The sequence below is a fragment of the Ostrea edulis genome, chromosome 9 (assembly GCF_947568905.1).
Source record: "Ostrea edulis chromosome 9, xbOstEdul1.1, whole genome shotgun sequence".
In the NCBI taxonomy this organism is placed as follows: Eukaryota; Metazoa; Mollusca; class Bivalvia; order Ostreida; family Ostreidae; genus Ostrea; species Ostrea edulis.
In genome coordinates this window covers 69,984,608-69,998,022 of record NC_079172.1, presented here as the reverse complement: position 1 = coordinate 69,998,022, position 13,415 = coordinate 69,984,608, and the positions used below count along the sequence as shown (strand labels likewise).

At 33.0% G+C, this 13,415-nt stretch overlaps 1 protein-coding gene across 2 annotated transcripts in view; it reads left to right on the top strand.

Annotated features, from left to right (window-relative positions):
* Window positions 1-13,231, top strand: part of LOC125660384 (cytosolic purine 5'-nucleotidase-like) — a 72,204-nt gene extending 58,973 nt beyond the window's left edge. The window contains exons 8-19 of one of the 2 annotated variants that reach the window (XM_048892194.2): window positions 516-536; window positions 2,552-2,648; window positions 2,796-2,875; window positions 3,200-3,260; window positions 3,667-3,699; window positions 3,925-4,017; window positions 4,121-4,187; window positions 6,913-7,135; window positions 7,398-7,458; window positions 8,337-8,394; window positions 8,727-8,845; window positions 10,012-13,231. In XM_048892194.2, coding sequence (XP_048748151.2) covers window positions 516-536; window positions 2,552-2,648; window positions 2,796-2,875; window positions 3,200-3,260; window positions 3,667-3,699; window positions 3,925-4,017; window positions 4,121-4,187; window positions 6,913-7,135; window positions 7,398-7,458; window positions 8,337-8,394; window positions 8,727-8,845; window positions 10,012-10,245 — 1,147 coding nt within the window. In that variant the 3' untranslated portion in view covers window positions 10,246-13,231. The remainder of the gene's footprint in view (window positions 1-515; window positions 537-2,551; window positions 2,649-2,795; window positions 2,876-3,199; window positions 3,261-3,666; window positions 3,700-3,924; window positions 4,018-4,120; window positions 4,188-6,912; window positions 7,136-7,397; window positions 7,459-8,336; window positions 8,395-8,726; window positions 8,846-10,011) is intronic. The other variant, XM_048892195.2, reaches the window with a different exon arrangement.
* Window positions 13,232-13,415: the final 184 nt, after the last annotated feature.

Here is a 13,415-nt window from a genome sequence, read left to right as displayed (position 1 = left end):
AATTACAATGACAAAATAACTGAAAATATATCAGTATTTACAAATTACAATGACAAAATAACTGAAAATATATCAGTATTACAAATTGCAATGACAAAATAACTGAAAATATATCAGTATTTACAAATTACAATGACAAAGTAACCTTAAAAATAAGAAAGTCTTCCTGCTCTTTAACATTAGAGAACAAAGATGAAATTTCCACTATGCGTGGTACATACAATGTTGTTTGTAAGTCCTCTATAATGTAAAGAACACAATGAATATATATTCTTGTATTTTTTATCATTTATTTGTCTGAAAATGAGCTAATGTTTGAAAGTGAATATACCAATATTGCAATACAATATTTTTCATAATTAGCAATACTAGTACACTGAAATATCGATAGCTCTATAAACTATTCTGTTATCCTTGATATCGATTCAGGATTTGCTTTAGTGTATTCGTTTATAAACCAAAATGTAACCTAGTTGTGATTTAACAAAGTGTGTATGAAATTTTGCCATTTTCAGAGTATGCAATGCACAATCAAGGTCAGTAATTAATTTTAAAACAAACACCTGAAAAATTGTGGAATGTGATTGTGACTATGAAATGAGCATACTATAAAACCTGGCCTGGCCCCATTGACCTGGCCTGGCCTGGCCTCAATTTTGGTCTTGAATTTGGCTCCAACCCAAATTTAGCCTGGCCTTTTTGGCCTCTAAAAAATTTTTTAACATTAACCAAATACAATTTTTTTTTTTTTTTTAGAATTGTGATTCATTGCTTTAGCATTCAAGTTCTAATTTTTCTAAATTATACAAGATTTATTTTGTTATGTTTTTGTTGGTTTGTAAATGTACACATTGAAATTATGTACTACCACCAATCTGGCTGATTTTATGGATTATCTATTGATCAGTTTATTAATCAAATTTTATTTATTTTCCCTTCCTAAATTATATACTATATAGCTTCCTAAGTGGTATACTACAGTACTGATGAAATAAATGATTGTTTTATCACTGTTTTATGTTTTTGCACAAGTTTATCAATTACACTGATATCTCAATCCAGAAATGATAAAAGTATTACACACTCAAATAAATAACAAATGAATAATGATAAAAGTGATATTACACATCCAGATAAATAATGATAAAAGTATTACACACTCAAAGAAATAACAAATGAATAATGATAAAAGTGATATTACACATCCAGATAAATAATGATAAAAGTATTACACATTTAAATAAATCTGTCATAATCATACTGACTCTGAATTTAAAAGCAGCACACACAGAGATATAATGTGGCTTCAATTTTTCCACTCATTCACAATTTCAATTTTTTGAAAGAGACCAATTTTTTTTAGGCCTTAAAATTTGAGGCCAGGCCAATTTTTGAAGCCAGGCCAAAATAAGGGATGGAACCAAATTTAAGGCCAAAATTGGGGCCAGGGCAACTTTGAGGCTAGGCCAACTTTGTGGCCAGGCTGGGTTTTATAGTTTGCTCTTTCTGGGTAATTAGTAACTCCGTGGCTTGTTATTCTGAGATAGGACATTGTCCTTATAATGCATTGTTTATGCTCATTCCTTTTGCATTGTGTCATAATAAATGTTTGCAACTTTGAAGGTCACCTTTCCTTGGTGGCATTAAGTTGATAAATTGTTTATTGCCTAACCGAAGAAGATAATTGGACTGAAATGTCAAAATTGAAGTTAAAACTTGAAAAATTAGAAATTTGTGTAGAGAAGCATAAAATCTGTGAAATGAAAGGCTTCGTTTGTTTAGCAAACATGCTTGCTTTATATAACCAAAGTAACATTGAATGTGATGTACGGTATATTGCAGATTTTAAATTAAATTTTGTAAGAATAATTTCTTCTACAAGTACATGTATAATTGGACTGAACCCATTTTCCTATAAAGCTTAGCTTTGTCTATGTTCAATAGGTACCTGCATAAAATTTATGCATGTAAAATTATTTATGCAGTATTTTTAATATCATTTGGTGAAAATTATATGAATTATACAGAAAATTATATTGTAAAGATTTGGGTTAAAAGAAAAATGAGATGCTAACATGACTGAAGTTGAATTCTATACACAGCCTTATTTTTGCTTCATTCTAATTTTTCCTATTTTCACTGGAGGGAAACATAATGAAATTAAACTGCAGTGAATAGAACTATTTTAGAATTGACATAAAAATTGTGTGAAAATTGGTTTATTCTTAGACAAGAAACTGTTGAAATAACAGTAAATCTAAAGCTGTGATGTGTGCTGGGATTTCTAATTTAAAGAGGAAGTCTTTTATATAACTTAACAAAGTAGTTCTATTGATTTAGAAACTGTATAACTTGAAGCAGAGAGAGAGAGGGAGAGATGAGAGAGAGAAAGAGAGAGATGAAAGATAGAGAGAGAGAGGGGGAGAGATGAGAGAGAGAGAGAGAGATGAAAGAGAGGGAGGGAGAGACGAGAGAGAGGGAGAGATGAAAGAAAGGTAGAGAGATGAAAGAGAGAGAGAGCCTGATTTCAATTTGCTTCCTGATTTTGTAGTATGGACAACGGAGTAAGAAGTGGAGACATTACGATGACATGGCACTCCATCTACCAGGACGTTATGTCAGCTGTTGGCATTGTCCATGATAAAAATGTAGGTGTTCTACAGAGAAAAGAAAGATAACTCTTGCTGAAGAATATTGTAGTACTTCAATGTAAATGATTTGATAACTAAGCTGTGATAAAGTTTTGTGTTGGATTTATTATGTCTTGTTCAAACAGTTTTATTGACTGTTTATAGGGGCCATTAAAAGGTGAAACTGTGAAGAGCCTGGAGAAATATGTCATAAAAGATGAGAGGCTGCCTATCCTCCTGGACAGGTAAACAAGCATCAAGTTTACACCGGATAAGACATGATTAAGGGAACTTTAATGTATGTTGTGGTGTGGAGTAATTTTTATAATTATATTTTTATATCCCCCCAATTATACAAGCAACTTACAAATTTATTCTGTGTGTAAATGAATTTTGGATTTAAATTGTTTATTTTCTTATAGGTTTTTGTTAGGTGAAAGGTCGTTTGCATGTTACAATTTATAATGAGAAATTTAAACAATCTTCCTAAGTTTATTTACTGATCAAATATTAATTGTAAATATTAAAATATATGAATTTTAATACATATTATGATTTTATAATTTTAGAATGAGAGCACATGGATCTAAAGTTTTTCTGGCGACAAACAGTGGCTATCAGTACACGAATGTAAGTCTCTGACCTCTGTAAACAAACGATGGCTATCAGTACACGAATGTAAGTCTTGACCTCTGACCTCTGTAAACAAACAGTGGCTATCAGTACACGAATGTAAGCCTCCGACCTCTGTAAACAAACAGTGGCTATCAGTACACGAATGTAAGTCTCCGACCTCTGACCTCCGACCTCTGTAAACAAACAGTGACTATCAGTACACGAATGGAAGTCTCCGACCTCGGTAAACAGAAATAGGATTTCTATCCACGAAATGTGATACTCAAGAAGATAAAAGACACTAAATTGGAATTTACTCAAAATGGTTTTACATGAAAAAAAAATCGCATTTCTTTCTGTATGGTATATGTATGCTGTGTTGAATGTATAGTAATCTTTTTTATTTATTTTTTTTTTTCAGAGAGTGATGTCCTACATGTTGAATGATGACCAGGTATATGAATTATTCTGAATACGGGAACTTTATAAATCCAGCTTATAAGAACTTTATAAATCCAGCTTATAAGAGTAGAAGAAACAAGCTTTATGTGCACAGATTTCTTATACAATGCATTACAACCGAGGAGAATCTAGAATAAGAACAAAAATAACACTGCACAGAGTAGCCTTTGAAATCTTGTTCTAATTTACTTACCGAACTTTTGCTTGCATATTCCAGCGAGACTGGACATCCTATTTTGACTACATTGTTGTGGATGCCAAAAAGCCTTTATTCTTCGAAGAAGGAACAATTTTACGACAAGTCGACAAGGTTTGTGATATTAGCGGTTTTCCATTTATTAAAATGTGCATTAATTTGTGTTCATCAGCTTTTAAAATATGGAAAGATTATTTTTTACACCCCTTTTCTGTAGGAGACGGGGGCCTTAAAGCTGGGGGCACACACTGGACCGATTCAATCAGGACAGATCTACTCTGGAGGTAACAGAATACAATAGTCGACCCTGGACAGCTTGAAATTTAATCATGAAATACTGTAGGTTCCTTATTTTACGCGAGTACTTAATATGAATTGATTCGAGTGAGCATGAATTTGCATGTGGTTTGTTGATCAAGAGTTCTTACATATATTTTAACAACAGAAAAATAAAAGTGAATACACTACCCACCATAAATAAGTATACACATAAGCTTTTCACACATTTTAGCATGAAATATATTCAATATAATGAAAGAGAGCTGAATTTACAGTGTACAACTTTCTATTTATCTCAGTAATCAGTTAAGGGTACAACTTCAATACATGTATTATGTGAAATGATAATGGACATTCAATGTTTTTTGGTGAAGTCTGTTAAACTGTGATATTGGTTTATTTACTGTGAAAAATCAAAGGGTCTCAGCGATTTTTTTCTACCCACTGGTACTGGTACCCATTCAATTGGGAAAAATAGTGCCAAAATCAAACAAATTGGGAATTTTCTACCAATGTATCGGCAAATGATTTCAACTAAAAGAAAAGAAAAAAAGAGAACAAAACAAGAAGTAGTCATCCCTTTAAAAACTTTTCTACGCTAATATTTGCTGTTGTGGTACATAAGGAATCATCGTAGCCTCATTTTAGAATCGTTGTACCTCTAAAAAACACACGCACTGCCATGATCTGTACTTTCGAGTTAATACTGGAAGTGAACATTTTAGTTAACTTGTACAATGTTTCAGACTAAGTAAGTTACGATGTCAGCGGTCCATTTTTCGGCAAGTAATTGGGAATTTTTAGTCTCAAAATTGGGAAAAATCAATGGTTTTTGGCATTGAGAATGGTACCGTTTATCGGTACCAGTTATATAAGGAAAAAAATCGCTGGGTCTTGTAAAAGTACACATCAAATACACAATAATATGTATTAGTAATTAATTTGAAATGGTTTCAAGTTGAAAATTTGCATAATAGCTCTTTTTAGAAAATTCAGAAATTCAGAAAATGAAGTATTTTAATAAAAAATAAGGATATAAAAAGTTAAAAGCCTAACATCATCTATTTATATGTAAGAGCTATGTATTTTGCATCGAAAAATCTATATCAGTGATGTAACCCGTATGCTATATGCACAAGTAACTTATTTTGGTGAATGTATACTTATTCATGGTGGTTAGTGTAGTTTTATTTCACAAGTGATGCTTTCCACAAAATTACATGATAATGTGAATTCATTATAAGTGTTACAGTGAACACACTTATAATGAATTCACACTTACAGTAAAACACAGTTACAGTGAACACACTTATAATGAATTCACACTTACAGTAAAACACAGTTACAGTGAACACACTTGTAATGAATTCACACTTACAGTAAAACACAGTTACAGTGAACACACTTGTAATGAATTCATGCTTACAGTAAAACACAGTTACAGTGAACACACTTATAATGAATTCACACTTACAGTAAAACACAGTTACAGTGAACACACTTGTAATGAATTCACACATACAGTAAAACATGGTTATAGTGAACACACTTATAATGAATTTACACTTACAGTAAAACACATGTATAATGAATTCACACAAAATGATTTTCACCATTCCTGTAATTTTAAAACATATCATGAATTAACATTTTTTATTATACATATAGGATTGCTACCTTTCTTAATTCTTATAAATTTTCAAGGTTATATATAAAAGAACTCGGTCAGTGAACTGGAAATTTGTACTTTTCATCTTTAGGTTAGTCTATAAGATTGAAGCCACATTTCTTACAGGAATTTTGAAATCTTACAGAGCTCAGATAAAGGTCTAGGTACATCTTATTTTCAAGGTTGAATGTAAAAATTCAAGGTCCTGGAGGGGAAATTAAAAAATGCCTGGGAGGATGTCTTGCTTTGTGGATACATATACCGTTTATATTTATCAGATTCGGATGTACAGTACTCCCACAATATATTGCCAGCTTTTGTTCAAGACCAATTTAGATGATAAAGTGGAGGTGGCAATATAACGAATGTACTAATACTGACAATTCACTGAGCAGTCAAAAGAAATTCAATTCTGTAAATTCATTTGGGCTCCATTCTGTATAATTTTTTTTTTTTAGATAATCTTGAGTTTAATTCAGGAATTATTTGTAATTAAACTCACCACCTGAATACCTTTTCCAGCTGTCACACTTCACCACACTGCTCTCAAAGTACTGGTGTGATTATTGATGGGTAATTGGCATTAATATTGAGGGTAAACTCTATAAAATTTGATCGTTTATTTGTGAAAATCAGTGGCATATGGCATTATGCGAGGTTGTCATTATAACAGGTGTTAACATGGGATGATGATTTTCAGGTAATAAATGGGGAAGGCATTATAACGTGGGGGGGGGGGGGGGGGGGGGGGGGGATATATTTAGGGAGCACTGTAATTGCATTAGCTTCTTACACTCACATTAACAATGCCAAATTCTAAATATTATTCAGTATCAATAACAGATTACTGTAAAATTGGTTATTTATGCATAGGGAAATTTACACTAAATTACATGGTCATGTAATAAGCGCATAAACTTTTACAGTATTTAAGGATGAGCCAAATATTGTAGTTTATGACTTACGTACTAAATATTGCATAATCTAGGAATAGACACGTAAGTTTAAAAAAAACATGAAATGTAAATCGTGTAAGTTTTAAACAGGAAGATGACTTTCAGGTTCCATTAGCGTGTTCCACGAACTGATGAAGATTTACGACCAGGAAGTGCTATATGTGGGAGACCACATCTTCGGGGACATCTTGAAGACCAAAAAAGTGCGAGGTTGGCGTACGTTCCTAGTGGTGCCCGAGCTGGCTCAGGAACTTCTGGTCTGGACCAAGAAAAAGACCCTGTTCGAAAAGCTGGAAGACCTAGATGTGCAGATTGGTGAACTTTATAGGTAAACGGAGGAGGTTGTTCTGGTGATACTGGGGTTGGTGATGAGTTAAAGACTTTCCTGATTTCAGTAATAAATTCTCTGATTTGTTTGTTTGACTCATAAAGTGTACATGTATTAAAAAACAAATTAACTTTATTCTATTGCTACATAGTATATCAGTAATGAAGTTGATAGGTTTCTTTATACAAATATGGACATATGTATTTTAAATGATGGGGTTTAAAGTGGTGAATTTGAAATATATTGTGAGATTTTCTTGCAGGCATCTTGATAGTGGATGTGACAATAAACCAAATATAGGCAACATCAACAGATTGATTAAGGTAAATTGATATTACCACAACATTTTCCATTTTAAAACTTTAGAACTCATTTATTTCGTATTAGCCATTCACTTTAGCTATATTGTTACAGTGTGGTTTTCTGATCAAGACTGGTCCTTTTGTCAGCATTTGTAGAACCACAGACCCAATTTCAACGAAGCTTGCCACAAAAAGTTCTTTTTTTAACACCCCCTGAAATGAAGGGCTACACTCCCTGAAATGAAGAGCTTCATGCACCCCCAGAAATGGGAGGAGAATTGAAATTATTTTGGATACAAATTTCAAGAAAATTCCCTCACAGAAAAGAAAACCAGTCATATTGTATTATGGTATCATATTATTCCTTCAATAAGCATTTATATCTCTTCATGTAGAAAAAGTAAACAACCCGAGGACACATTTCATTGATATTTTAAGCATTTCAAAAAATCAATTTCCTGGAAATGTTTGCAGAAGAAGGTTGGAAGTGGGCTAGAATATATAGAAAAAATTGGAAACTGGACTTATAACACATGAAAGAAACCAGACTAGTTTCACTTTAGTGGAACTATAATTACCACACAATAAACTTGTCAGATTAATATACAAGCATGCCTTTGTGATTTGTTCAAAACATGACCAATCAGGGCCAAAATAGGGGTTTAAAGACTTCCCTAATTTGTAATGTAAAAGTCGTTAAAATTTCTTTCTCAAGAACTGTAAACTGAAAATTTGTCAGTTTGATGCAAGTATCCGCTTAGCTGTATGATGTGTAGACTAGCGTTAGGGCAATGGTGGGGCTACTGTTGGGGGTTGGGGATGAAGTTTTTGTATGCAACTGTTCAGGTGAGTAATGTTGCCCTTGAGCCTCTTGAATTATATTCCTACATTTTTGACAGGAAACAACACATGAGATGGACATGGCATACGGAATCTTGGGAAGCGTCTTCCGGAGTGGTGAGAAGTTCTATCTCATTAGAAGTACTGATCCAGATCAACTGTTATCAATTGTTTCTGCAATATCTAGAACATCGCACCACTAATCATGCCTAACGTTGATTTCATGTTAAAGTTCGTTTATTTTTTTACATTAGGTATAATTAGCTGTGTAAAATATTACATCGTATCTTTGTGATTGTAGTCATCTTCAGGTTTCAGTGATACAATGAACTTTTTTGTTTTATAATTTGGTCACATGGAATTAATCACCACATTCTCGAGAAAATGATCTTTTTCTGAATCATCAGAAGCAGTGTGTATTTTTGTACTGATTTAATGTTTGTTGTAAGGTTCCAGACACACCTTCTTTGCCAGCCAGATCCTGAGGTTTGCCGATTTGTACGCTGCCTCCGTGGATAATCTCCTTCATTATCCGTTTTACTACGTCTTCAGGGCACCGAATATGCTGGTACAAAATTATGTTGGGTTTTTTTATTTTAAAAAATGTACTGAAAGATCATAGTACGTGTAATTGACGTCTCCATCTGAGTGCAATATTCTCGAGAGTAACGTTAAACAATATACAATCAATCAATACAATCATAGTAATTGATTCCTTTTGTCTATGAAATAGAACACATCTATGATATATTTGGTCGGTAGATTAGAAAAGGGTAATGATTTATTCTGTCTTTAAATTAAAACATATGGTATTGTAAATAGAACACATTTATGATTTATTCTGTCTTTGAAATAAAACGTATGGTATTGTAAATAGAACATATTTATGATTTATTCTGTCTTTAAATTAAAACGTTACAGGTTTGGTATTGTAAATATAACATATATTTATGATTTATTCTGTCTTTAAATTAAAATATATGTAATTGTAAATAGAACATATTTATGATTTATTCTGTCTTTAAATTAAAACATATGGTATTGTAAATAGAACATATTTATGATTTACTCTGTCTTTAAATTCAAACATGACTACAGTTCATTCTCCCTTTAAATTGGAATACATTCCTGATTCATACTTGTTGAAATGTGTACTTTGTAAAGTCTTATGTTTTGGGGGGGATTTTTTGGAGACAAATCTATCACGGTTTGGACAAAATAAGCATGTCCGTGGGGTCTTGGTTTCATGATTTGTAGGAAATGATTTCATGTTTGAAGAGTTCTTATTTTTTATTTTTGTCGATTTCTAGTGTCTCTAGAGAATTTCAATTCCCGTGAAATTTTGGGTTAGAATAGGTCCTCAGTACCCCTTGCTTGTCGTAAGAGGCAACTAAATGGGGTGGGGGGGGGGGTGTCCTTCAGATGAGACTGCAAAACTGAGGCCCCGTGTCACAGCAGGTGTGGCGAGATAAAGATCTCTCCCTGCTCAAAGGCCGTAAGCGTCGAACATAGGCCTGAATTTTGCAGCCCTTCACCGGCAATGGTGACGTCTCCCTATGAGTGAACGATTCTCGAGTTAGATGTTAAACAATACACAATCAATCAAGCCATACCACAAAAACTATAGAAATTACTCCCCACCCCCCAAAAATGAAAGGTTTTAGAGTACCTATGATTTTGTATTTGTTTCTTGATCAGTATTAAGATTTAAAACCTTATCAAACCTTTATCTAGATGCCCCATGAGTCTACAGTGGACCATGAAGATATACTGGAGACCGAAGCTGTTGGTTTGGCACCGCGAACTCGAGAAATGAGCGAGGATTCCCAAGAGGATCGCCGAAAGCGCCTGGAGAGAACTCACAGCATCATTCCAAATTTGTATGCCCCAACACCTCGCCAGTTCACGCAGATTTTGGACGACGACAGCCCCGAGAACACCGAGACGGAGTCGTCCAATGCCAAGTAGAGGTCGCGCTTCAGCGGTGACTCAGAAGTAGCCTAAAGGCATTAAATTTTATAAATTGTTGTATTAGTTGTTTTTTTTTTAAAGAAGTAATATTTTTTTCTCTAACACCCGGTTATTGTACAGATCAAAAACTTATTGGTATTCAAATATAACTACACAGCACTTTATAAATTTTAAGGAATTTTCATGGTATTTTTCATAGAAAAAATAATGTTTTGTTTGGTTGTTGATTCAGTGAAAGTTATTTAACTTTGTTTATTGTTTAAAATTCTCATCTACCTCAGTTGGTTACTACAAAATCATCTGTCGAACTGCTGCCCCAGAATTCCACACTTTTTTTCACTTTGTCCTAGATATTAACTTTTATTTATATGTAGATATATTTATATATATATATATATATATACACACACAGGATTGCTTGAGCGATTTCTCTGTACCACAAGTTTTTCACTTTTTCCTAGATACTGACTTTTATTTATATGTAGATATATTTATATGTATATACATTGGATTGCTTGAGCACTCAATACCACTATATATATTTATTCTGCTTGTTTGCCATTTGACCAATACCACGTGCACATATCTATTTTTTATTGTGATACACAAGTACTTAAAAACTGAGATTTTCAATATATGTAAAATTAGTTTATTTGACATTGACTGGTGTTCAACCTTTGCAACATGGTGGTTCAATTGTTGTTTTCCGTTGGTAGAGCACCTGACTGAAGATTCAGGGGGCCTGGGTTCGAATCCAAGTCTGGTCTATTGCTTTTTCTCCCATCCTGTTACATTTGGTGCCGTAGACCAGCCCCTGGAACTGACAGGTGAAAATACCTGTCAGGGGATAAAGATCCTGGGTTGGTGTCTTCAAGTGTGAAAATATTTAAGGAAGGAGAAATGTGGTAGTCAGCCGGGTTCGATCGCTGGCCACCAGATAGCTCAGTTGGTAGAGCACCTGACTGGAGATTCATGGGGCCTGGGTTCGAATCCTGGTCTGGTCTGTTGCCTTTGCTCCCTGTCACAGCATAAATATCACAGGATTGATCTCCTGTAGCATGTTGCTATCCTTGTTTTGATTATTTTTACACCATGATGAGTTATAGAAGCCATTTTTATGAGTATTTGTATAGTTAATTCTGAAGTTATCGCTATACTCAGATCATTGCCATTTTCACTGTACTGCCACATTTTTATCAGGAACATATTTCCTAAGCGTCCATGGTAGGGTGATAAATTGATATTCTACCAAAGGTGTCTAATGGGAGAAGCAGTTAAATAGATAGCGGTGAAATGCCATACAGCACCCAGGCTATTCTAAAGACTTAAATAGAAGAGAGTTATTTGATAAGGATTAATTTGTTTTCTGTTCATAAGAAATTCTCAATTTCAGTTACGCATCCTCACAAAAATGGATCATTTGAATTTCAGACAAAACAGTTAAATGGGGGTATATCCTTTGGATTGTGCCAAATAGGTTTGGAAATTGCATTGACTGCTCTGAACGTTAGAAATAATGAGGGGTTCACGAAGTAATGAGACTTTTATTTACAAGTCTGAAATTTTATCATTTTAAAGACCATTGAAAGAAAAAATGAAATAATCAAAATAAGGGTCTACATAAATCACAAAGGTGATGTTTTTTATTCAGTAGTGTGGATGTATTTTGTAAAATAAAATATTTTACGTAATATGATAATTAAGCATATCAAATGTATGTTGAGGTGTTCAATAAATGAATGGCAAACAAATATTAAAAATGGACAAGTACACGGGAGGGTTAACCTATTGATATGCTCTCATTATACTACTCTCATTCGTTATACTGCTACATTTTCCAATTTACGAAAGGCGGCGGTTTATCGAGAATTAATTGTACTTCCTATGGGAATGTGATGTTGGACCAAGCTCATCATTTCTATCCAGGCTTGTTACACCTTGGTTTTTCTTCTTTTTTTTTCTTTTTTGTGATTATACTAATTGATTGTTTGAAAGATGAACAGTTATGAATATATTCACATGTATAGAGCAATTTTAAAATACAGTGTTATTTAGTTTATTAAGAGGAGCTTTATACACAACAAATACAGATGTCGGTCACATGCAGTCGTCTTATAAATATATCAAAGAATTGTGCTATTTAGAATCTATTTGCCTATAAATATTGTTATTCACATATTTTTTATGAGAATTCCTTTGTATTTACAGATGATATAAAAAAGAAACTTGGTTACATGTATTACAATATTTTATATAGTATAGTTTTGCATTATTTTCAGAATTTTTTTATATTTAGGATCTTCCATTGTTAGTTTTCCTATTAGCATTTATACTAACCACTTGAGGAATTCGGCATTTTCTCTTCTGTGAAGGATCGTGGTGTTGTAACTGTTTTTTGCTGTCTCCCGATGGAGTCGATGCTTAGTCTGTCTGTCTGAGTGGACTCCCAATTCACAATAACTTTGTCTGTCTGTCTGAGTCGACTCCCAATTCACAATAAACCACCCTCCAGTGAGACAGGTTCTAGGAAAGTCTTTGTGTGTGATACAATGTATATGATTGCTGCATATTAATTATGATTCATGTACATAGCATGAAATTTACTTTGAAAACTCTATATAAGAGTGTTTATAGAACATACCAAAGAAGAAAGAGGAAGAAGCCAACAACAAAAAAATAAGAAGAAGAAAATGAAGAAGTATTATTTTCAAGAAATAATGACAAACTGAATTTTTTGAATTGAATTGTGTTATGATCTACAAAATGATGAATGCTTGAATCGAACTTTTGTGGGGTTGATTTATTGTCTTTATTTTTTTTTACAATATTAAAAGTATATATTAAAAGGTGCAATAGAATATTTTGACATTTCATATTATATATTTCCACACAAGAATTCATTATGTCTGTTTTACTAATTACTTTATATATTTCCAATTTTAATGTTAATGATTCTTAGCAAATAAAATGATTTATTTCACTAGAGATGAGTTCAATTGTTGATATTAATTCAAATTTAGAGGTACATGTATATGAGGCAAAATGGCTTTAAGCTGAATATTCTGTTATCTTTTAAATCATCCTGTGGTTTCAAGTGGCATTATGAAATATTTGCAAATTAAGGAGTTACTCTACATCGTCATAATGGCTGACTTCCTTTTAAAACA